At 38.4% G+C, this 25176-nt stretch overlaps 1 protein-coding gene across 4 annotated transcripts in view; it reads left to right on the top strand.

Moving 5' to 3' along the window:
• Positions 1-15024: 15024 nt before the first annotated feature.
• TMX4 (thioredoxin-related transmembrane protein 4) overlaps positions 15025-25176 on the top strand; it is a 43941-nt gene continuing 33789 nt past the window's right edge. For 2 of the 4 annotated variants that reach the window (XM_011998574.1, XM_011998556.1), the window contains exons 1-2: positions 15033-15468; positions 23764-23879. In XM_011998574.1, the coding sequence (XP_011853964.1) occupies positions 15293-15468; positions 23764-23879 (292 nt within the window). In that variant the 5' untranslated portion in view covers positions 15033-15292. Of the gene's footprint in view, positions 15469-23763; positions 23880-25176 lie in introns of all 4 variants that reach the window. The other 2 variants (XM_011998582.1, XM_011998566.1) reach the window with 2 other exon arrangements.

The raw sequence follows: 25176 nt of genomic DNA, 5'->3' as shown, positions 1-25176 counted from the left end.
TTTTAGCATAAGTGAGAAATGGTAGGACATTTCTGTACTTTGTCACAGGAGCTTTGGCTGCTGCTTATGCAAATCCTAGCTTTGAGACTGCTATCATTCCCCACATTCTTTATTCAGAGATAGTTTTACAGGCCACTAGTTAATGGGAGAAGAATTTTTAATCACCTTCAAAGATTTGATGAAAATTTTAGTTTAGTTTGGTCTACTGGGGCCTAGGGCATGAGCTCAGTCCAAAACAATGACCTCCCATAATTTTGTTTTAAAACAATTCCCTCTTTTTGGCCAGGTTGTCACTTAGGTGAGAGTGTGACCAAAACATAGGGCCTTAGCGCCACTCTCAATTACATCATTTTGGGTTTCCGGTCTCAGCATATCATTCATAGGTTACATACGTTGTCCTCTTTCAGCTTTTGTCATTCCAGTTGAAGAGAGACCATTTGATGTTCTAGAGATGGCTGCATGCAAACATTTAAAACCTTTGAAAGAATACAGCATACTAGGAAGACTATTATTAGGACTATCAGGAGGATAATACCAACAGTTTGGAGTATTCTCCTTATCCAGGGTCCCTATAAACGAAACCACCTAAAATTAAATAGATTAAATAACGAGCTAGATGAAGAGTCTACTCACATGATTATGTGGTCTTTTCATTAATCCCTAGAACTGAAGTCTTATAATCTACATTTGATGTGTTTCTCCATAGGCCACAAGTGCCAGCAGCTGTACAGGTACTTTTCTGTTTAGCTGATTCTATTATTTAGCATAACTTCCGCAAGAGAATGTAAACTCTATTGTGTAACCATAGCCTTTACAGTAGAATCTGCTGTAGAGCATATCATGAAGGATACATTTTGAATGATTGCCTCTTTTATTCCAAACCATGGAAAAAGGACCTAATAAATGATGGCCTGCTAGAAAACTGAAGGCCTCCTGATGACAATGTTCTCTTTAACCTATGATGTGGGTTAACTGGAGTTTTGACTGATTATGAGCCAACATGTGTACCAGTAAAGTTTCTCATCTACATTGGGTCTTCATTTATTATCTATCAAAGTGTAAGGTTATTCATGTATAAGGCTGGCTGCAAAATCCTTCACAAACAAAAGTATACCCTATAGTTGCACATGATAGACACCTTTTCACTTCTATTGTTCATAGAGGCATAAGCAAAAAAAAAAAAAAAAAAAAAAAAAAAATTCAAAGTTAAGGGTTTCATGATAGTAGAGAAGTATTGATCCATGATTTCAGAAAAAGCTGTTCACATTAAGGATGCCATCTTCTTCTGGAGATAAAATGTCCTGGTTAGCTTTATCTTAAGGGTTCCAATGGGTATACAGTTCCAAGAATGTGGAGGAACTCTTCCCAGTTGTGACATTCTAAACCCAAAGTTCAAGGTCCCGAAGTTCTGCTGTAGTGTGGCAAGGACAGTCTTTCTCTGATGTTTTCAGAAGATCCAATCTTTGGGCTCTAGATTGCAAAGGGGTTGTCCTCAGTAAACCACAAAAAGCATTCTTTACCTGGTAAAAATACATTATAGCATAATAATCTACCATTATAACATCAGCCCTCTTGCATGGGAAAGCTTTTGTACAACCAGAAAACATGCATTAAAAATGACAATTGAATGAAATCCCTTTATAAATGTTTAAATGGCCCATCTGGTAGCCAAATGGTGAAACCCTGTCTCTACTAAAATACAAAAAAAAAAAAAATTAGCTGGGCTTGGTGGCACATGCCTGTAGTCCCAGCTACTTCCGAGGCTGAGGTAAAATCATATCTTGTGTAAGAATGAATACTTGAGCCCGGCAGGTGGAGGTTGCAGTGGGCTGAGATTGTACCACTGCATTCCAGCTTGGGTTACAGAGTGAGACTCCATCTCAAATAATAATAATAATAAAGAATTTTTTTAAGCTTTTAAATATACTACCAAAAAAAAAAAAAAAAAAGACAAAAGACAGACTGTTTGGAAAGTTGTCTTCCCTCTATCAGTGAGTAAAGGTTTTTGCCTTTAAAAAATTTTTGAGTCATGATTTTGGCTAAATGAATGATTTTTGGTGACCTGGAATTTTAGTTCATAATACCAAGTCTTTTAAACTTTTAACGTATTTAATAGGCTTCCCAAAATCAAATTTCAGCTTCAAAATAGTCTTTTCTGACCTCTATCTTTGGAATGCTACAGAGAGCTCCTGAAGCATCCAAAAGAGAGGTGAACAGAATTATTTAACATGTTAAGTGACATACGAAGCATTGTAAAAATAAAAATAATAGTTAATCTTTAGGTTATATTTTAGTAAATAATATTAATATGTTCCAAAATTGTATAAGATTTCTAAAATTTTAATATGTCTCAGTATATGATATCAATCATAATTAAAGTTATTGTAGACCACAGAGATAACTACATTTCCTTGCAAATTGTGTTTTTAACTATCGCTATTTAACGTCATTTCCACAGTTAACTGCTTAATGATGATGCAGTTTCTGAAAACTTCACAAGCACACAAAATCCTAGAATATAGTGTCTTTTTTTGTTGTTTTTGTTTTTGTTTTTTTGAGTGGAGTCTCACTCTGACCCAAAGACTGGAGTGCAGTGGTGTAATCTCAGCTCACTGCAACCTCTGCCTCCTGGGTTCAAGACAATTCTCCTGCATCAGCCTCCTGAGTAGCTGGGATTACAGGCACATGCCACCATACCTGGCTGATACATCTGGCTGATTTTTTGTATTTTTAGTAGAGATGGGGTTTTACCATGTCAGCCAGGCTAGTTTCGAACTCCTGACCTCAAGTGATCTGGCCACCTTGGCCTCCCAAAGTGCTGGGATTACAGGTGTGAGCCACTATGCCCGGCCAATATGGTGTCTTTTAAGAGGCTCATGAAAGGATGGAAACTAAAAAGCACTCTTGAATACACGTTTCTAATAACTTTAAAATCATATCTTGTGTAAGAATTTTCCATGAATTCCCCAAGAATTGGACTCAGTAAGAATTCCTGAAACTTTAATAAAGAGACTGATTGGTTTATAAAACTGCTAACCTAAGAACAAAACTTAATTAAACATCAAGAAAATACTTTGCAAGATTATCATGCTAAATCAGCTAATACAACATTTTTTTAGCTATACAATTTGAATGAACTCCTGGTCTAAGTCAAATTACCTATGAAAACACATTAATTATCAGTGCTATGCACCTAAATTGGAAAAACCAAACAACAGCTCTTTAAATTTAGTCCACAACTTGTTTAAACCTTTAACCTTATTTAAAACAATCCTGTAACCTTCTAAACTAGGCAAAAATTTGCATTCCCATACCTTCTTATACCAAAAACACATTTTATTCTCCTTACACACCTTGCATGTAAATCTATTTTTCCAGTAGTCTTAATTGTATGTTATAATGGTAATTTTTAGCAACTTTCACTCTTGTTGCATAAATTTTCTTTTACAAACCCCTTCCCAACTTACACAGACCATCTATGAGATGCTTGGATTTTCTTACTTGTCCTAAATAGCCCTCTTTTAAACAACCAATCATTTTACTTTAGGAGAAGAACTTATCATACAAGATCCTTTCTTATATAAAATCTCTTTTCTTTACAAACTTGTTTGCATAGCTAGGGGCATGGCTAATTCCACATATCCCCAGACCTTATTTAGAATGTAATGTCTCTAAAATAAATTGATCAATTTTAAAATGTCAAAGCAGTTTATGACCTTAAAGCATTTAGCAAACCTCATATCTGACCTACATAATTTAGAGCAAATGTTTTGATTTTGTCAATAATCTTTAAAGTTGTTTTTATTTCCCAAAGATTACTAAAGTTACGTGAACTCAAAGTCATTACAGTTTTTATTTTTCTTTCAAAATATTTGATTTAAGCACTTATTTTTGTTTAAGGCAATTAATTAGTGCTCTTTTATATAAACATTACACAAACAACACATATGTAACTACACAGACAGACAAACAGAAGAAGATTACTACATTAGTTGTAAGATTTTTCGTTTGCCAGTTTTTAAGTTTCTTAATTGGTTATTGGCTTTATTGGAAGAACAGGGCCAGGAAAGGGTCTCTGGTGCCTCTTGTTTTTCCCAAGCAGTTCAAACTGATAGAGCTTGAATAACTGCTTTTAATTAAGCTCACTTTTAGCCACAGCACTCTTGAATAAAGTCCTTTTTAAAATTTCTTATTACCTGACTTTAGCCAGGCCAAACAGCAATATTTCTGGCTTTTGAACTTTACCAAAGGTAACCTCCAAGGTGCTAAGAGAAAGGAAAATTTAAGACAGTCCGTGGAGAAGAAGAGAATCAATAAGGTCATGCAGATACCAAACCCAAAAGGACTCATTTTCTAACCAGGGAATCAAACCCAGACCACCATGGTGAAAGGGAAATACCTTAACTACTGAACTACTTAGCTACTGCATGGGGCAGTCTCCATTCCCTTTGCTAGAAGGAGTCTAGAGTAGTTAATTTTGAGTTTGTAAAGGCTTTTAACTACTCAAGATAATTTTTAGAGCTAACTATGACATGAACCCTAAAATTCCTATTCCCTGGAAGCTGGAGACCAACAGAAAGTACCACCACTTGGTTACAAAGTCAAGCTCCTAAGGACGTAAAACAAGATGGAGGCCCCATCCAGATTTTGTTTGCTTCAGGAACCTGCAGCAAAGTTTGTTACTGATCAGCTTGCTGGGCCATCTTGAGCAGTGAGCTTATAGGGTCCCACACCCATGTGTTATCCAAAGGTATCCCTCAACACAGAAAAATTAATTCAAAGCACAAACTACACCAGATTCACTACAGCTTAAGACTAGCCTCAGAATTATTTTTCACATTAATCAAAACTTTGCAGGAGAAATAGTGAAATTTACCATTCGTTCAACTGGTTTGCAGAGAGAGAGAAGTCAGAAATCTGACTGGTAAGAAATTTGTACCCTTTGGCTGGCATGCCAGGCTTCTGGGTTCCCTTTCCCTGAGCTGCCCTAGAGACACGGCCCACTGTCCGATAGCCCTGGGGTTTCCAAGCCACAACACAAAAGAAATCTTTTTTTTAAAAAACGCACTCCAGTGTGGTGTTGTTCGTTTGAAATGTTCCACTGTAAGTTATCTTTAGTAAGATTTTGCCTTTTTTTTTTTTCTTTTTTGAGACAGAGTTTTGCTCTGTCACCCAGGCTGGAGTGTAGTGGCCCGATCTCTACTCACTGCAAGCTCCGCCTCCTGGGTTCACGCCATTCTCCTGCCTCAGACACCTGAGTCACTGGGACTACAGGTGCCCGCCACCACGCCCGGCTAATATATATATATTTTTTTCTATTTTTAGTAGAGACAGGGTTTCACCGTGTTAGCCAGGATGGTCTCAATCTTCTGACCTCGTGATCTGCCCACCTCGGCCTCCCAAAGTGCTGGGGTTACAGGTGTGAGCCACGGCGCCCGTCCAGATTTTGCCATTTCTGTAAGACTTTACTGCCTCCTGGGCCTAATGTATAATCCGGAAGGAGCTCAATTTTCCAGAAATTAAGGATAACATTTTTACTTAAAATGTTGGCTTTACTCTCAGGTTCTCTTGATTAACTTAGCCAATGATTTTTTCCTACCTAAGTGGGCAAGAAAAATGAAACAAAGGGGAAAAACACAAAAATCCCCGTGAATTTTCAAAAGCCAAATTTTATAACCCCTGTATATTACTGTTTACTACCAGTTCAATTCTGACCAAGTCAGACGTAAGAGGCCTCTAACTGGATCCAAGCCAGGTAATTCCCAGATCAAATACCATCCTGGACCCAGTCCAGTTTCTTTTGCATCTTCCAAAGAAACTTGGAGAGCTCAAAACACAAATCTGTGGAGCTCTGAAATGCAAGAGAGAGCTTACCCACAATCCCCAGCTGCTCCAAGGGTTAAATGGACACTGGTGGGTCCTGAAGGTGCCCTGCATGTTCACTCAGTGCTCCTGGAGGTTGCTAGTAGCTCTACTTTGGATCCCACTTCTGACACTATCTGATAGAAGAAAAAACTTCAGCCAAATTAAATTTAACGTTGTTTAATTGAGCAATGAACAATTCGCAAATCAGGAGGTCCCCAGAATCACAGCAGATACACAGACTCCAGCATAGCCATGTGGTGGAAGAACACTTATAGCTAAAAAAAAAGGGAAATTACATACAAAAATCAGCAGTGAGGTACAGAAACAGCTTGACTGGTTACAGGTTGGCGTTTGCCTTATTTCAACACAGTTTGAATACTTACCATCTATGAGTGGTTCAAGTATGGCCGCTGAGATTGGCCAAGACTCAGTTATTGTTACAGGCACATACTCCTAAGTTATTCTCAGGCCATATTTACTTTGGTTTAACACTACTTACATATCAGAGTAGTTCTAGAGTTTAATATCTTCGACAGAATATTTGCTTTTCTCTTCTGACATACTGTAAATCACTAGACACTTAGTATATGAAGAAATTCGTTTAGTAATTTCTCATATATCCTGCATAGCATCTCTTGTGTTATAATTTTCCCTACATTCTTTAACTTGCTTATTTAATGTTTTATTAGTTAATGCTTTGCCTCATTAAGATCCTAGATTCATGCCTTTCCTCATCTCACAGTAAAGCACAAGACCTGTGCACATGATGTGCTTGATGAAATTTGCTGAATGAAATGAAGACACCAGCTGATATGCTACAATATCCAGGGACTGGTGATTATTAGACAGCAGCAAATATTATTGTAGCAAATTTTTCTACACTGAAGTTGTTTTTCTTGTTTCCTTAACGTACAATTTGAGGCACATAATTGGTATAGAATATTATACCAATATTTTGTTTCCATTTAGTCTTACTTTAAAATTGACACACACATGCCAGGCTCCCAATATCATGTAATCAGAAAGTATAATTTAAAAAAATGAAGAGGGGAAATAGTAACAAAAGGTAAGCTGTTGTGATTTGAGTCCACTGAAGATTTTACAACATCAGAGTGACTAGTCTGAATCACAATTGGTTTTACCCCAAAAGGAATCATCCAACAAACTGTATTGGTATAAAATGTGTATTTCTGATCAGCAATATGTATGAGCTGCTTTTCATATTCATATGTAATTTGTTTTTATTCTTCTATAATATTCTTCATTTTCCAGCTGGCTTGAATATCTTTTTCTTAATTATTTGTAGAACTCTTTGAATTCAATAATACTAAACCTTTGTGTGCTGTCTATAGTTCAGATCATTTCACCTGGTTTGACTTTGCTTGATGTTTTTTTAATTGTGTGGCAAATTTCCTAAAGCCCTTTTATAGCTTCTGTGTTTCATATGTTACGTAGGAAGGCTTTGCCCACTAGAAGATTATATAATTATTTTCCAAACACTTTTCCAAGAGCATTTTAAAGTTTGTGCTCTTTCATTAGTGGATGTAGAACTTATTTTGGATATAGATTGAGGTAGAGATATACTTTTTTTCTTAATGAAGAGGAAATTGTTCTAACACTATTGTATATTAGACTAATTTCTCCCACTGGTTTGAAATATCATGTGTGAACATTATTATGTTCATCAATATTTAGTTCCCATGGTAGACCATCTTTTCTTTCTTTTAGGCAAGGTCTTATGATTAGTTCTGGCCAATGGCTTGCAAGCTGGATTGGTAGGTGTTACTTGTGGACTAAGAAAGCAAAAAGCTTCTTGCAGCCTTTTATATTTCTGTGATCATGGAAAAGGCTTCATGTTGAGACAGCAGAGATACAAGATTTAAGCAATGTGTATTGTGTAGACCCTCCTCAAGTTATAGCTTCCCTAGAGAGCCTCCTAGTCCCAAGGTCAATTTTGCACAAGAGAACTTGGCTTTTTGAGTTAAGCCTCTGAAATTTTAGGGGTTGTTTTTTCACTGCTGCCTAAGTCTGTCTTATCCTGACTAATATATGACCCTTAACATATATAAATACCCATAAGCATATGGTTTTGGTTTTTGAGTCTTCATTCTGAACCATTTATTTATTTGCTTCTTCTCATGCCAACACCTCCCTCTTTAATTGTAACTTTATAGCAGATTTTAATACCTAAGAGGGCCAAGACCTACATCATTATTCATTTTCAAAATCCTGTTGGTTAGTTTTAAGCATTATTTTTAAGGTAGATTTTTAAAATTCTATAGAAGGGAACTTGGTGAGATTTGCAATGGTATTGCATTAGATTTGTAGATTAATTTATGATAATTGTCATATAAGGTCCTGTAGTTTTTTTCTTATGTCTTTTATATTTCCATTAGTTTTTTGAAACATAAGGGTTTTTTTTTTGCTATTGAATGAGATCTTTGTCTACATTACATTTTAAAACTAATTCTAAGCAGTGTACAGGAAAATAATTGATTTGTATGTTTCTCTTGCATGCAACTGCTCTTTTCCTCAGCTCATTCATTTGTTCTGATAATAATTAGATGATTTTCTTGCACCACGACATTGTCCTGGGGTTGTTTCTTAGAGGCTTATCAAGTCTTCTGGATTTGTCTCTAGGCACAAGCCTGGGTGCAATTCAGTGTATTTTCATCGTTCATGGTTTCTTCTACCATCTGTTCTAGTGAAGGGGTGGCCTACCCCTCCACACCTGTGGGCGTTTCTCGTTAGGTGGAACGAGGGACTTGAGAAAAGAAATGAGACGCAGAGACAAAGTATAGAGAAAGAAAAAGTGGGCCCAGGGGACCGGCGATCAGCATACATAGGACCCGCGCCGGCACGGGTCTCTGAGTTCTCTCAGTATTTATTGATCATTATCTTTACCATCTTAGAAAAGGGAAGTAGCAGGATAATAGGATCATAGTAGGGAGAAGGTCAGCAGTAAGACATATGAATAAAGATCTCTGTGACATGAATAAGTTTAAGGAAAAGTGCTGTGCATTGATATGCATATGTAAACGTCTCCATAAACCTTTTCAGTGCATAAAGAGCAGCATTGCAGCTAGCACGTCCCACCTTCAGCCCTAAGGCGGTTTTCTCCTTTCTCAGTAAACAGAACACACAATTGGGTTTTACACTGAGATGTTCCATTGCCCAGGGACGGGCAGGAGACAGATGCTTTTCTCTATCTCAACTGCCAAGAGGCCTTCTTTCCTCTTATACTAGTCCTCCTCAGCACAGACCCTTCACGGGTGTCAGGCTGGGGGGCGATCAGGTCTTTCCCTTCCCACGAGGCCATATTTCAGTCTGTCACATGGGGAGAAACCTTGGACAATACCTAGCTTTCCTAGGCAGAGGTCCCTGCGACCTTCCACAGTGTATGTGTCCCTGGGTACTTGAGATTAAGAGAATGGTGATGACTTTTCACAAGCATACTGCCTTCAGGCACTTGTTTAACAAAGCACACCCTGCACAGCCCCAAATCCATTAAACCTTGAGTCATCACAGCACATGTCTCTTGCAAGGACAGGGTTGGGGGTAGGGTCACAGATTAACAGCATCTCAAATACAGAACAAAATGGAGTCTCTTATGTCTGCTTCTTTCTATATAGACACAGTCTGATCTCTCTTTCTTCTTCCCACATTCTAGGAAATATTACTGTGTCCTATTTAAATTCTCCATTCTACATCTTGTTCCTATAAGGCATTCAGCGAATCTGTTTGTGTAATTAAATTTTTGTACTATTATTACTTTATAGACTAATTTTACATCATGGCTTAACTTATTTAATATTTCCATACTGGTTTTACCATCTTCATTAGGAAAACCATCGGGTAACTGTCATGTGCATCCGTGTGAAGAGATCACCAAACAGGCTTTGTGTGAACAATAAAGCTTTTTTAATCACCTGGGTGCAGGTAGGCTGAGTCTGAAAAGAGAGTCAGCGAAGGCAGATAAGGCTGGGGCCGTTTTATAGGATTTGGGTAGGTAAAGGAAAATTACAGTCAAAGGGGGGTTGTTCTCTGGCGGGCAGGAGTGGGGGTCACAAGGTGCTCAGTGGGGGAGATTTCTGAGCCAGGATGAGCCAGGAAAAGGAATTTCACTAGATAATATCATCGCTTAAGGCAAGGACTAGCTATTTTCACTTCTTTTGTGGTGGAATGTCATTGGTTAAGGCGAGGCAGGGCATTTGCACTTCTTTTGTGATTCTTCAGTTACTTCAGGCCATCTGGGTGTATACGTGCAAGTCACACGGGATGCAATGGCTTGGCTTGGGCTCAGAGGCCTGACAGTAACTATATCCTATTATTATAGAGTTTGTAATCTGAATACCATCTCCTTATCTTTCACTGATTATCCTCTTAATATCAAGTCCTGACCTACTTTTATCAAAGGCATTGTCTATAGCTATGTATTAAACATTTCTACCATTAGAATATAAGTTTTATCCTTCTTTGTAAATCGTTTTCCTACTTCATTATTCAAGGGTAAAATAGGTGTGTTTACACAAATCTCAGCATATGCTTTTGAATGTTTTTGGAATAAGCTTAACAAAAATTCTGTAACATTTAATGAACACTTAAATACCAAGGCATCAATCCATCTACCTGCCTACAGGCTTGAAAATCATTTTCTCCAATACCTTTTGCATAAGATGCATCTTACAGGACCTACTCACAGAAGGTAAAAAGGGAGAGGAAGTTCTTACCCTGCTCTCTGAAAATATCACCTCCCTCCAAAATAAAGGACGCTCAGTTGCTCATAAATAAGTATTCAAAGGAAGACAGCGAGTTAGTCAAAATAGGCTAGACTATGCTTCAGTGACAATTCCAAACTTTCAGAGTGGCTTTTTGACGGATTAAGTATGGCTGCAATTTGTTTTGCTGCTTCTTGTTAAAGGATAGTCTAATTCCTCTCCCCTTTAGTCTAGGGTGTCTTCAGTGCCTTGACTAATAGAATGAGGCTGAAATGACACTCTTAGACTCCTGAAGCAATGCAGTTTCCACCTTTTGGGAACTCTTGCTCTAGAGAAATTAAGTATGACAGCCCTCACACTGCCATGCGGAAGGAAGCCGAAGCTAGCCACATGGAGAGACTGCATGGATAACAGCAATGCCTGTGCAGTCCCCAGCTGGTCTAGCCAGCTACACTAAGTGCCAGATGTGGGTGCAAGGGACTTCAACTAATTCTGACCTCGGTCTCCAGGGGTCTGCCACTATATAAAAGAGTATAAGCAAATATAGCCCAGCTGAACTCTTTAACCCCCAAAACCATGAGAGGTGAGTTTTGGGATGGTTGATCAGGCAGTAATAGTTAACCTGAATAGTCTCTCATATTGAAAATGTATTTCTTGCCTATGTGAGTCCTTTTAAGAAACCAGGGAACCACCTAGTGCTGCTATTCTCCATTAGGCAGCTCAGCAATTCAGGCTACTCTTGTCTTGTAGACTCTTAGATCACAATCTTTTCTCTAAAATTTCCACAGCAGGAGAACAGAACACTGGGACATTTTGTGCCGGTGATTAAACACTTCGGCCTGGAAATGATACATACCCACTCCTTCCATTTGTAGCCCATTGGCCAATTCATATCAATATGCCTCACTTCTGAGGGGTGCAGGAGCATCCTCCTCTGTGGGGTAGCGAAAGAGAGGGGCACTAGGTAGGATCTACCTCACTCTTCCCCTCTCTCCTGCTAATGATGTTACCTCATCAGAGTCCTGGGAATTCCTTTGCCTATTAGGAACCACATATTTTTGTGTAACCATAGCTGCCCTGCAGTGCCACCATTACTCTGGGGAAAAAAGCCCTTTCTCCTAGTACCAGGAACCAATCTTCTTAAAACTGTAAATCCATGTTTTAAGCATAAACATGGATCACATGCTGACCGAGGATACCATTACAGCGTAACAAATTACCCCAAATCTTAGTAGCTTGATATTATATAACAACATTGATTACCTCACAGTTTCTGTGGGTGGAGGTCGCAGCTAAGCTAAGCTTTGCTGCCTGGTTCTGGGTCATTTATAAGGCTTACCCATCTCAAGAGCACTGGTGACAGATTTGCTTCTAGGTCACTCATATGGTTGTTTGAAGATCCAGTTCTTTGAGGGCTGTTGGGCTGAGGTCTCAGTTGCTTAGGCTGGAGACCTCCCTTGGTTCCTTGTCACATGGAGCTCTCCACACAGAGTCGCAGAGTGAGTGTGCAAGAGGAAAAGAAGATTCCAGCAAAATGGAAGTCTCAGGTTTTTGTAACCTTATCACAGAAGTGATAACCCATCAATTTTCCCATCTCCTGTTAGAAGTGAGTCACCAGGCCCAACCCCCACTCAGGAGGAAAGGATCACACAAGGGCCTGAATACCAGGAGGGAGAGATCTCGGGAGCAGTGTCAGAAGCTGCCTATCCCAAGTACACCTATGGGATGGGTATTCTGCAATATAGGGGACACAAAGATATATAAGGTAAAGCCCTTGACCTTGAACAGTTTTTAGTAGTGGTTGGAGGAGAGAGGATAGAGGGTGATAACTACATACAATTGCATTATACTATAAAAGGTATGTGATGAAGTTATTGTATTAGTCCATTTTCACGCTGCTGATAAAGACACACCCGAGACCGTGTAATTTATACGGGAAAAAGCGTTTATTGGACTCACAGTTCCACATGGCTGGGGAAGCCTCACAATCAGGGTGGAAGGCAAGGAGGAGCAAGTCATGTCTTACCTGGATGGCAGCAGGCCAAAAGAGAGAGAGCTTGTGCAGGGAAATTCCCATTTTTAAAACCATCAGATCTCATGAGACTTATTCACTATCACGAGAACAGCACGGGAAAGACCCGCCCCCATGATTCAATTATCTCCCATGGGGTCCCTCCCACAACACGTGGGAATTAGGGGAGCTACAAGATGAGATTTGGATGGGGACACAGAGCCAAACCATATCAGTTATACAGAAGAGCAATTGGATCTGAGAAGAGACAGCAGCTCATTCTGCATAAGCTATCAGAGGTACAATGTGGGCTACATGACAGAGACTGAATGATTCACTGGACAACTGGAGAAAAGTGTTCTAAGCAGAATGAAGGAGCAAGGAGACACTGAAGTACACAATGTGCTTTGGGAATGGGGAGGAGCTTTGTGTTATTAGGACACAGGGAATTGTGGGAATAGTGGAATGTAAAGTGGGCAAAGCTGAAGCTGGGCTGTGAAAGGCATTGTGTATCACGCTAAGTGAAGTTGACTTTAGCATAGGAAAAATAGATATTACAGCATATCGTTGCCTCCAAATATTAATATTAGTGTTGGCAATATTGCTGTGGCAAAAACCCCAATTATGTTTGCACCAACCTAATTTATAAGCTTTTTGAGTCAGACTATGTGCTAGGCATTATTCTTATCTCATATAATCTTCACAGCCACCTTTTGGAGCAGGTTCTATTACTAATTGCATTTTAACAGAACTTTGGTGTTAACTAGTTTTAGCCCCAAATCACATGGCTAGGAAGTGTCAGGGCTGAGATGCCAATCATGGTCTGACAGCAACAGCTCCCTTAACCTCGTCCGTGACTCCTCACCGCAAGGTCAGTCCCACACTTTCTTGCTACTTTCTTCCTACCATCCTTCGTCTGAAGGCCAAAAAATGAAATCTTTGAACCCACAGTTTTTGTTAAAGATAGGAAGTGCTTCGGTAATGACTGTCTTTTATGGTGCAGATGCTCTCTCTTTCCTTTTAGCTTTTCATTTTGTAAATTTTCCAACAAATGCACGAGTAGGTAAAATAGCAAAATGAACTTAGTTAGCTTCAACACTGACTGATGTTGCACCACTTTGCTTTCACCTATCTTCTTTCCATTCCCTACATTTTATTTCTGGGGTATTGTAAAACAAATTCTAGACGTCATGTTACTTCATCCATAAATATCTCATTATCTATAACCAATAAAGCCTTTTAAAAACATAGTTATCACATCTTTATCACCTTCAGCAAAATTAATAGTAATTCCTTAATATCAGATGCTATTTTTAAGAATGTTTTGAAACCAATGACATATTCTATACAAAAAAGTTGCACTGAAAATGATAGAATGATAGAATTCCTGTTTATGAGTCACTTCTTTTTACAAGCACAGTAAAATATTTTCCATCAAGTTTATGGGATTGATGTGTATGTACTTCATAACAGTGAGTCTTAGTAGCATTCACTGCAAAGACATTTTCTTAAATTCCAGTAGTTTGTAAACCCTTGAGTGTTTTATTTTAATGATAAGGGTTGGGTCCACATAGTTTTTAGCTAATACTAATTAATGCATAATCCAGGCCAGATCTTCTCTTCAGGCAAAATTAATTTCCCTCTCCTATAAGTACTGATTGAAATTTGTTCTCATGTGCCCTGAAGTACTTTTAGTCTTATTTTTAAAATTTATTTTAGTCTTTGTTTTAAGCCGAGGGCAGAAACCACATCCTTTTCATGATCTATTAACCACATTACCTAGGTTCGTAGTTTGCACAACTAGTAAACACATACAAAGCACCCTTTGAGAAAGCTTCCTCATCCTTTAATTGTAATCCAGTCTTATATACTAACGGTGTGGTGGTCCCAAGGTACAGATTCATCTAATGTGACCTGCAAAGAAATTTGGAAATCACTTAAGGCTACCCTCATTTTAGATCTGACAAAACTGTAGTCAAGAGAAATGTCAGGTCCATTTTACTGCAGGTGGCAATAGTCTTAACTGACTCATTCTATCGGTTAGTACCCATGTTTTTAAGAGTTTCTACGAAATTAACATTTTTTTGTAAAAACAAAATGCAATTGCATAGCCTAGTTTCATCAATATCCTCAATTAGTGATGCTTCAATATACACATGCAGAGAGTACTTAAATTTTCCTCTCTCTTCAGCAAGAGATACCACGTCCCTCCATTTTTCATTAAACGTAAGTGTACTTTGCATCCCGTTGCTTTCATGTTTGCTATTATTGAAGAGGGGATGGATTTTAAAATTATTGGCCATGTTTCCCTTTAGAGAAGGACACACGCGCCAACCCTGCCCTTTCTGGAGCCTGGGCAGCAGCGGTGCGTGTTCTAACTTAGGCAACATTGGGTCATCTGTTTATTGTCAGCTTGGCGATCAGGAAGAAAGGGCGGCGGTTGCTGAGGTAACCAACACCCCAGGCAACTGCAAGTGGAGGCGGGAGGGGGCGTGGCCTCGACGGGCAAGCGACGATAAGAGGTGGCGTCCGCCGCGGCGTTGCGAGCACTGCCTGTCTGCGCTGCCGGGCGTAGGCGGGGTGGCCCCTGCGTCTCCCGCCTCCTTGAAAAACCCGGGCGGGCGGGCGAGCGAGGCTGTGGGCCGGGCCGCTGCGTTTCCCCACACTCCCGGCCGAGGAGCCTCGCTCGGCGCCCAACATGGCGGGTGGGCGCTGCGGCCCGCAGCTAACGGCGCTGCTGGCTGCCTGGGTCGCGGCTGTGGCGGCGACGGCAGGCCCCGAGCAGGCCGCGCTGCCGGCGGAGCAGAGCCGGGTCCAGCCCATGACCGCCTCCAACTGGACGCTGGTGATGGAGGGCGAGTGGATGCTGAAATTGTGAGTGAGCCCGCCCGCCCCGCACGCCGCAGTGTCCTCGCGGGCGTCACCCTCCCAAGCCCGCGCGGCCCGCTCGCGATCCCGCATTGCCGCCTGGGCTCAGCCTAAAACCCCGGACCCGCCCTGCCAACAACCTGCAGCGCCGGTGCCGGGCCGCTCGCGATCCTGCACTGGCGCTGAGCTCGACCTGGGGTCCCCGGACCCGCCTTGCCTACGACCTGCGGCGCTGGGGCCGGGCCGCTCGCGCCGCGCATGCGCGTCCAGCCCTCGCGGTGACAGCCGAGGGTGCAGCGCATCCCCTCGCTTTGGGGGACAGTGTTTTCGGGGTGGACTGGGCGGCTTCCCAAAGGGAGGAGAAGGGAAGGGAGAAAATCTGCAAGCAAACCGTGTGCTTTTAGATATAGGTATGTATTGGAAGAGAAAGGACATTCAGTGACATCCATGAGCAATATGAATATTTACCACAGGCTAAGCAAGTTACCTGTTGAAGGAATCGCAGCACGGTGAGGGCAGGCCATTTGTATCGTGGTCTTCCTTTTGAAGACCTTGAGATGTCATTGTGAAAATAAAACATAAATATAGATACCTTTTAAGTTTTACAATAAGATTTCAAATAAATGTTGATATTTATTATAACTTTTAAACGTCGGGCTTTCTGGGTAATATTAATAATTGTGCTTGTGTCATAAAAGAACATACACATTGCCCCTTTTAACAATAGAAGGTAAATGGTGGATAGTGCCTTTTCTTTAAGGAGATGGGAAACTACAGTTTTGAGTTAGGAGAAAGAAAGGGATTTGTTGATTATAGTTTAAACTTAAAATAGGAAGTGGCCATTTGAAAGAGGCTTGCAGTGGACGGTGGGCAGATGTCTGAATGGGCTTGAGAGACCATCATGGTGGGCTTGCAGGGAAAATGAAGAACGTCCCGGGAAATGATTGCTGAAACTCTCTCTCTATCTCTCATCTCTCTCATCTCTCTCCCCTCCCCGCCCAACATAAAATCTTTCAGGAAATTGCCACATCTCTTTAGCCTGTAGTTTCTGGCAATCTGTATACTACTATTTAATATTTGTTTTACGTTGAGGACACAGACAGAAAATTGGATCTTTTCTTTATCCAAGACCAAGTTTTGATTCTTTCAATTTAGATTGCAAGCAGGTGCCTATGGAGTGAAAACCTCAGTGTGAGATCAGAGCCAAAAGTTATGTCACACAGCAGATTATATTACTCAAAGAACATAAGGTATATCACCCCTTGAAATGTGCATTTACCTCTTAGTCACAAAGAAGGGGATGTTTTAGACCTCAAAATGAAATACCCTTGGTATCATAATAAATCAATGAAATTATTAAAGGGAGCTGTAGACATGAATTATTAAAATATTCCACTTAACTATTTTTGGAAGGAGATGAGGGGGTCATACTCTATTTGAGAAACTTTAAAAATAAGTGGAGCTGTATTAAGACTTCCATGTTTGTAATAATTTTAAGACTTTGAGATAAACTGCATTTTGTCAGCCAATACTACAGAAAGTTCTCTTTTCAGTAGGTGCTTACAAAATGTACTTTTTCCTAGACGTCATGTTTCAGGGTAATACTGAGTTTGCATATGTATGTAAGGAAAGTTAAAACAGAAAGGCCTCATTTTTAATGACATCAACTCCTTTATGGTTCCTTTTGGAATTGCTTTTTTTTTTTTGGTAATAGAATTAAGAACAATAAAGCCTCGATAAGTTTTTAAATGAGTGAGAGCCAACAATGCCTGTGCTTGGCCATGTTGAGGGTTCAAATTTTACTTTTTTATGAATGTGTAAACCTAAACATAGTAATCAATTGCTCTGAGTTTGTCATGTGTCCAGTTGTGTGGAATATGCTTGGGCCGTGATGCAAGATGAGTCATGTAATCTGGAAGTAAGCTGTATAGACACAAGGTCATTTTAGTAGACGTTCTCTTTTTATTGAGTGCACTTCAGAATAGGTGGCCAGGAAGCAAGGCTGTAAAGGAAAGTTGATCCAAACGATTCTATCCAACTTCTTTATACATGCTAAAACCCAAGTGCTCATCCTAAAGAAATATTTTGGTTCTTATCTATTTGTGATCTATTTTTTCTGTATTATTAGGTGATACTCTTCCTCCTTGCTGTGAAAAAAAATCCAATACTTAAAAAAATATGAAATTCATTATATCCTCAGTACCACTATAGGGCTGCTGTGAATTTCTAAGAATTCATTTAAATAGCCTATACGTTACCAGATTTTTTTTTCGATGGATATAACAGAGAAAAACAAAATGCGTTAAAATTAACTTCATCTTAATACTTAGTTCAGATGAACTGGTCATACATAAATGGAAATTGTTAGTAGTTCAAAGATGTTGTAGTTAACTTCTTTAAAGAAACAGATTGAGAAGCTTTTGTTGTAGTTAACTTCTTTAAAGAAACAGATTGAGAAACTTTCCGCTAGTATCAAAATGTATTCATTACTTTGAATGACAGTTCTTATTTGTTCATTTGCTTATATGCTCTCTTTCATCTGCGAATTTTTTCTTTTATACCCTGTGTCATACAGATCCCCTCTAATGCAGTTTCTGGTTATGTTGGTATAGATAATTTATTCTTAAGAATCTAGCAGTATTTGGCAGCCCTGAGACATGAAAAGCTTCTATTATGAAATTAAATTTGGTTATTTTTTCTTAGTCTTTCAAACACTTTTTTGGATTCTTGCAATTGAATTTCCAGTGTTTTAAAAATATATCTGTTAAAAGTATATTTGCAGTAATTCACCGTTTCTATTCTGACATTTTTAGAAATCTGAAAAGTTCTCCCATTGCTATATACATTTTCTTTAATGCTATGGGCTTATTGTTGTTATTATCATTTTTTAGATGGAGTCTCACTTTGTCGCCCAGGCTGGAGTGCAGTGGTGCGATCTCAGCTTAGTGCACCCTCTGCCTTCCGGCCTCAGGCGATTCTCCTGCCTCAGCCTCCCAAGTAGCTGAGATTACAGGCACCCAGCTATGGGCTTACTGTATACTCGTTTGCCCTTTTTCTGAATTAGGAAAAATGATCTAATCTTTAAAAGACTTTCTGATGCATGCTTTTCTCTATTTCCATTGTTTTATACTACTCTTCATTCAGTTCCTTTGCAACCTTTTGCTACTTTCAACACTTGCTTGGCTCTCATTATGTCAGTCCTGGAGAAAATGACTTTTGTTCTTTTGAAACACAGAAGTATGTAACATGATACATTCTGGTGGCCTTTTCCCCCAGAAGAAATAGATAGCCAAGTGGCTTAATTTTCATATTCAAGCTGATACTCAGAGAAAAAGTATGTCTTTGGGTTAATTTACCTCTGTAAAGCATAGAAATCTTTACAAATTATTGCTCTTTCTTATTTTTGTTCTTGGGGTGATCATGTTTCAAAATTTAAATTAAACACCTGGTGATGGAGCAAAGCTTTGTTTATTTCCATAGGACATCTGGGTTTTAGTATTAGCTTTGCAGCCTTCCTTTATGCCTGGAGAGAACGTGTTGAACATCACTACCTTAACTTGTCCATGTCAAACAGTTAGAATTTCTTGCAGTTTAATAGATTGTCTGGATGTCTTGATGGAATGTTTGAGAGATAGTCATTAAGTGCTTGTGTGTCAGGTTCAGTGTTGGGGAGCTGGGAAGGTGAAGAAGAATGAGCCTTCCAAGAGATTGGCCTACTGTGCTCTGAAGGAAATATGTAGTATAAGTTATGGTCATTGATTTAGTAAATGTTTATTGAATGCTTCCTCTGTGTTGGACATTCATCAGTGCTTCCCAACAGGGCACTATTGGCATTTTGGGTGGACAGTTCTTTGGTGTGCGGGAATGGCCCACATGTTGCAGAACCTTTGGCATCCTTGCCCATTATATTCTAGTAGTAGTCTCAGTCATGCGACATCAAAAAATTATAACTTCCATCCCCTGTGCACACTTCCAAATGCTTCTAATTGAAGACCACTGCTCTAAGTACTGTTATGGGTATTTAAAAACATGCAAATGTTTGATTTTAGATAGTTTCCACAAAGGGTTTAAAGTCAGGAGAAAAGAGAGTGTAGAGAAGCACTGGTGAAATTAGAGTCAAAACAGAAGAAGAGTTGTTTATTATTGGTAAATAAAAATTTATCGTTATTAAAATTTCCTTTCTAGGAAATATATTTAAGTAAGTCCGTCTCTGAAATATTTAGCACACCTAATGAAATCTTACACCAAATTCAGTAAGTTCATGGAATAAAAGATTCAAGGTCCTTCAACCACGTTACATCAAGCAGAACCTCAGGTCACTTTGTACATGAATACTAACATGGACAACGAAAACATGCTGTTGAATTTTGTTTCCCAGAAATGGTTAAAAACATTACACTGACATATAAGTTGGTGTAATTTACCAGAGCTTTTTGGCTATCTGGAATATATTTCAAATATCTTTATGAAGTTTACTAATTTTACATACCACTGTGACCTGCAAACAAGTCAACAAAAGTTCAGAAGATAAGATAAGATAACAATGGACAGTTTATATGACTATAATGGAGCTAATTGCTCTTGGAGCCTCTTAAGGATTATGTGTAAGAGGCAAAGTTATGGCAGGTCATATCTTTTATAGTTCTTAGGAGAAGATTGTCAATGCAAATTAGTATGAAATAAATATTAATGAAGATCATGTTCATTTCTTTCTGATATGTTTAATTTATGCATATATACTTAAATTATGTGTGTGTGTGTATATATATGTATCTATGTGTGCACAGAGCAAGAGTTGAGCATGAAGGTCACATGACTGATCCTTGCATTCATTTTGTCCCTGGAAATATTTTACTTAGTTTCTAAATTCTTGTACAAATTACTGTTCTTTAGATACAAAAGAATATTAAAAACTTAAACTGCAGCAACAATGGACTAGTTCCCATGCTAAGGACTCAGAGCTGGCTTATCTCTACCACTGAAAGAACATCTGGGTGCATTCCAACACAAATCAGCTGTGATTAAATCTTTGAAATAGTGGCATTAACAATGCCACAGACCAGTGGATAGCAGCTATATAGAAATGGCATATTTAAAATTACCTTAATGGCATATATGAGGACGTATTATAATTGTATATCTGAAGGTCAGTTTCACCAAAAACTAACTTAGTAATAGCCTATCTAGAGATTAAGGCCTGTATTTTTTAAATTATGAAACATGCATGATTTAATAATTACTGATGTAGCAAATGTGCCTGTGACTTATATACAAAGAGAGTCCTTGGGAAATAAAGAGGATCTGAAGTTCATTATATTATATTTTACTTCAAGATAACTTCCTTATTCTTGTTATTTTCTTATAACTTCTGTCTTTCTCTCTCAGCGTGTTGGTGTTGAGTTTTATATTCCTTGATGATTTTTATCAAAGAAATACTTCCATCTGGGTTCTTGCTCTGAGTGGTCTTAAGCACATCTCTATACCTGCTTTGTCTGTTTGGCAGTGAGGCTGTAAGGTCAGATGAGCTAATGCATCATAAAAGTGTCTTGAACCCCAAACAGTATTACAGATGACATTGTATTACAGATGACATTTGCTCCTATTAAAGAAATATGTGCCTGCTATATTTCATCTAATCTCTCAGTAACCTTCTAAGGTAGCTACTGTTATCCCATTTTACAGTTGAGGAAACTGAGGCAGGGAGATATTATTAACCTGCCCAGAATATCATGGTTAATTCCTGGTTGATCTTTCTGATTGTTCTGGCAGAGCTCTTATCCAATATCACGGAATGCCTGTTGAAATGTACTTAATAATTCAGACTTCCTTTTTTTTCCTACAGTTTGCCAACTGCCTGAGTCTCATCTGTTACTTGGATATTTAGAAACTACGTAGAAAATAACTATTTTCTCAGATGAAGAATATGATTTACATTAAAGTTGATACACTTGTTTATTCAGCAAACATTTATTGAACATCTACTGTATATTAAGAATGTACTTTGCCCTGGAAATACAGAGACACGAATGTCTTAAAAAGTCTACATTCAAAGATGTCAGCAGATTATTTTGTTGTTCCTGTCTTCTGGATCTCAGGATTTGGACAGTGAGCTATAATGGGAAGATTAATGACGTTTTAGCATGATCTTGGAATTAGCTATATAGTAGTCTTTTCTCGAGATGGTAAACAACTGTGCTTGCTGAGTCTTGCTGCTTCTGGGGCTTGTCTGGAGAAAGTAATGAATGCTTTGCCTTTGGGTAGCCCGTTCTTTTCTGGGTTCTGCCTAATTATCAGTACTTTTTGTGAAATAAACGCATTCCTTCCGCTAGTCTTGGCTTTTTAACCCCTGACTCATCTTTTATAATGTGAAAGATCAAAATCCTGCACAATTTCAGTTTTTTGTTTTTGTTTTGTTATTCAGGAAAGTTGGTTTATATGTGTCATTGCATTGAGTTTTTTTTGAATGGTACTTACCAGCATGCTTTTGCACAGTTTAAAATTTTTTAAATTTATTATTTATTTATTTATTATTATTATTATTATTTATTTATTATTATTATCAGCTCGTCAGCACCCATCAACTCGTCATTTACATCAGGTATAACTCCCAATGAAATCCCTCCCTCCTCCCCTCTCCCCATGATAGGCCCCGGTGTGTGATGTTCCCCCTCCCGAGTCCAAGTGATCTCGTTGTTCAGTTCCCGCCTATGAGTGAAAACATGCGGTGTTTGGTTTTCTGTTCTTGCGATAGTTTGCTGAGAATGATGGTTTCCAGCTGCATCTATGTCCCTACAAAGGACACAAACTCATCCTTTTTTATGGCTGCATAGTATTCCATGGTGTATATGTGCCACATTTTCTTATTCCAGTCTGTCACTGATGGACATTTAGGTTGATTCCAAGTCTTTGCTATTGTGAATAGTGCCACAATAAACATACCTGTGCATGTGTCTTTATAGCAGCATGATTTATAATCCTTTGGGTATATACCCAGTAATGGGATGGCTGGATCATATGGTACTTCTAGTTCTAGATCCTTGAGGAATTGCCATACTGTTTTCCATAATGGTTGAACTAGTTTACAGTCCTACCAACAGTGTAAAAGTGTTCCTATTTCTCCACATCCTCTCCAGCACGTGTTGTTTTCTGACTTTTTAATGATTGCCATTCTAACAGTTCAGAATTTTGAAGGGATTTGTAAATGATGACCTGACAGGTACCTATGAGCCTAAATCTTGTTACAGGATTTGATCAGTTTTGTACTTTTCCCCTTACTTTGTTTCCCTTCCTAAGGCATTATGAGTGTGTGAGTGTTATATTCTATTGGCAGGTATTCTTTTCTACTTCTCTTTCTTTCCCCTGGCCCCTTTCCTCCCTTAATACAGAAATAATAGGTGCCACATTTTGTAAAAACAAATCAGGAGTGGAACAAATGATAATAAATTGGAGGGAACTGACATTTTAAAAATGCTCAGCCTGCTTACCCACAAGTTGGTGTATTTATTTATTCAAGACTTTATTATGAAAAATTTTAAGTAGACACAAAAATAAGAGTAGTATAGTTTTTGCCCCCATGCTTATCTCTGTTCATCTCTGGATTGTACCATCCACAAGGAGAGGAGGCACCAAATCTCCTTCATAATTGTACTCTCAGCTTCTACCATAGTGCTTTCTTAGTACTTATTGAATGAAAAATAACTGTAAAAAGTAGGGTTCTGACTTGAAAGCCAAGGTATTTTTAACTCTTGCTAAATTTAAGAAAGTGTTGGATAGAGCTGGTTTGGCCGATAGCTTCTACTTTCCTTTTCAGAATGTTTCAAAATTACCACAGATTTTGGAAACATTCTTGAGGATGCTCAAGCAACAGATCTGGTCTCTGCCCATCAGATCTGTAGCTCTGATGGATTTGAAACTGGTTTGGCTAGTTTAGGGGCACCCTGTGAAAATTGTTCTCCTTTAGTGGGACACTAAAAAGAGTGCTTACCCTCAAAGATCAAAAACTGTCTGGAGAGAAAAAAAATTGTACGAATAGCATTGAAATAAAATGTTTATGGATAATAATTATTGGAAATATTCTCAAACTTTGGCCAAATTTTTTCCTATAGAATTGACATTCATACATTAAATCCTAGTGGGGACAGTGTGCTTCTGTTTTTCTATGTCAAATGACTTTGGAAAAGCCTCCTTTTATAATTCCCCTTTTTAGAATTTATTTTTTAATTTAAATACTTGATTTCTCTATTTTGTTTTGCAGATTTCTTCTGTATGTTTATCAATATAATTCTTGTTCTTCTCTTATAGTTATGCCCCATGGTGTCCATCCTGCCAGCAGACTGATTCAGAATGGGAGACTTTTGCAAAGAATGGTGAAATGCTTCAGATCAGTGTGGGGAAGGTAGATGTCATTCAAGAACCAGGTACTGTAAATGTTGAACATAAAATGCAAAAGTTTAACGACTTTTTATTTTGAATTTTTTTCAAGCGTATAGAAAAGTTGAGAGTCTGGGATATTGATTATCCATGAACTGGCCACCTTTAATTAGCAGGTGGCCTACTTGGATCTGTCTCTGCATGTATGTGTTTGCACATACATATTTGCATATATAATTCTATTCTTATTTTGCTGAATCATTTGAAAGTAAGTTATCGACATCATGATAATTTACCCTTCAATTCTTTAGCACGTTGAAGGCTTCTTAATTATTTCCCATGTGTCTTTTTTTTGTATAGTTTTTTGACTGAGGACCCAATCATGGTTCATAAATTACATTTCGTTGTTATATCTTTTTAGCCTCTCGCAATCGACAGTTATCCCCCATCTTTTAAAATGACATTGATATTTTGAAAAGAAAAGGCTAGGATTTTCCTGTTTCCTTATGGTGACATGTAACTTATAAGAATATTAACTTATACGAGTATGTTCTGCAAACTGAGAGTTTAGGTGCATGATTTAGGTTAGACATTTATGGCAAGAGTACTTCTAAGATGATGCTGTGACTTCATATTACATCTCGTTAGAAGGGATATGCTATCACCATTAGTAATGTTAAGTTTGAGCACTTGGATATGGTGGTGACACTAAGTATCTCAGTTATGAAGAAAGGATCTCACATTGTGATTAGCAAGTAACCTCTGGGATGATTCTTTGGGGTTTTAAGATCCACGATTGCCTGAATCAGATATTATATTTCACTGTGGTTCCAGAGAGTGAATTTCTCATTCTCTCCTTCTGTCTACACCGATTAGCTATGAATGATATAATTTTTCACAAGAATGAATCATTTTTACCCGAAAGAGTGGAGCGATATAGAGACTTTTAAATTCTGAAAAGATATATACAATAAATTTGTGTTTGCAGTTTTTAAATAACTGTATATTATGTGTAAAATGAGAAGAAAAGTTGGCCTTTTATAATCTAAATCTCTAAAATATGGCTACTTTCAAATTTTAACAGTCATCTTTTTCATTGACATTCAATTTATACCTACTGTATCCTTTCATCCTTTTACAAGGGCAAAAAGAAGATGGGCACAGAAGTGTAGACATTCATTTTCTATAATAAACTATGAGTTCAAAAAACACTAAGTAATGAAGTACCAGTTACTTTGACAACAGAATACATGGTACATGTTAAAATTGATGTGTCAACAAACCCATGGAGCGAGATTTCTATTAAAAGCCATGAATCCTCATGCCTCTATCTTTGTAAGCATT

This window comes from Mandrillus leucophaeus, unplaced genomic scaffold (genome assembly GCF_000951045.1).
Source record: "Mandrillus leucophaeus isolate KB7577 unplaced genomic scaffold, Mleu.le_1.0 Scaffold116, whole genome shotgun sequence".
Lineage (NCBI taxonomy): Eukaryota > Metazoa > Chordata > Mammalia > Primates > Cercopithecidae > Mandrillus > Mandrillus leucophaeus.
The sequence above is the reverse complement of the archived record's forward strand: the minus strand, read 5'-3'. Positions and strand labels throughout refer to the sequence as shown.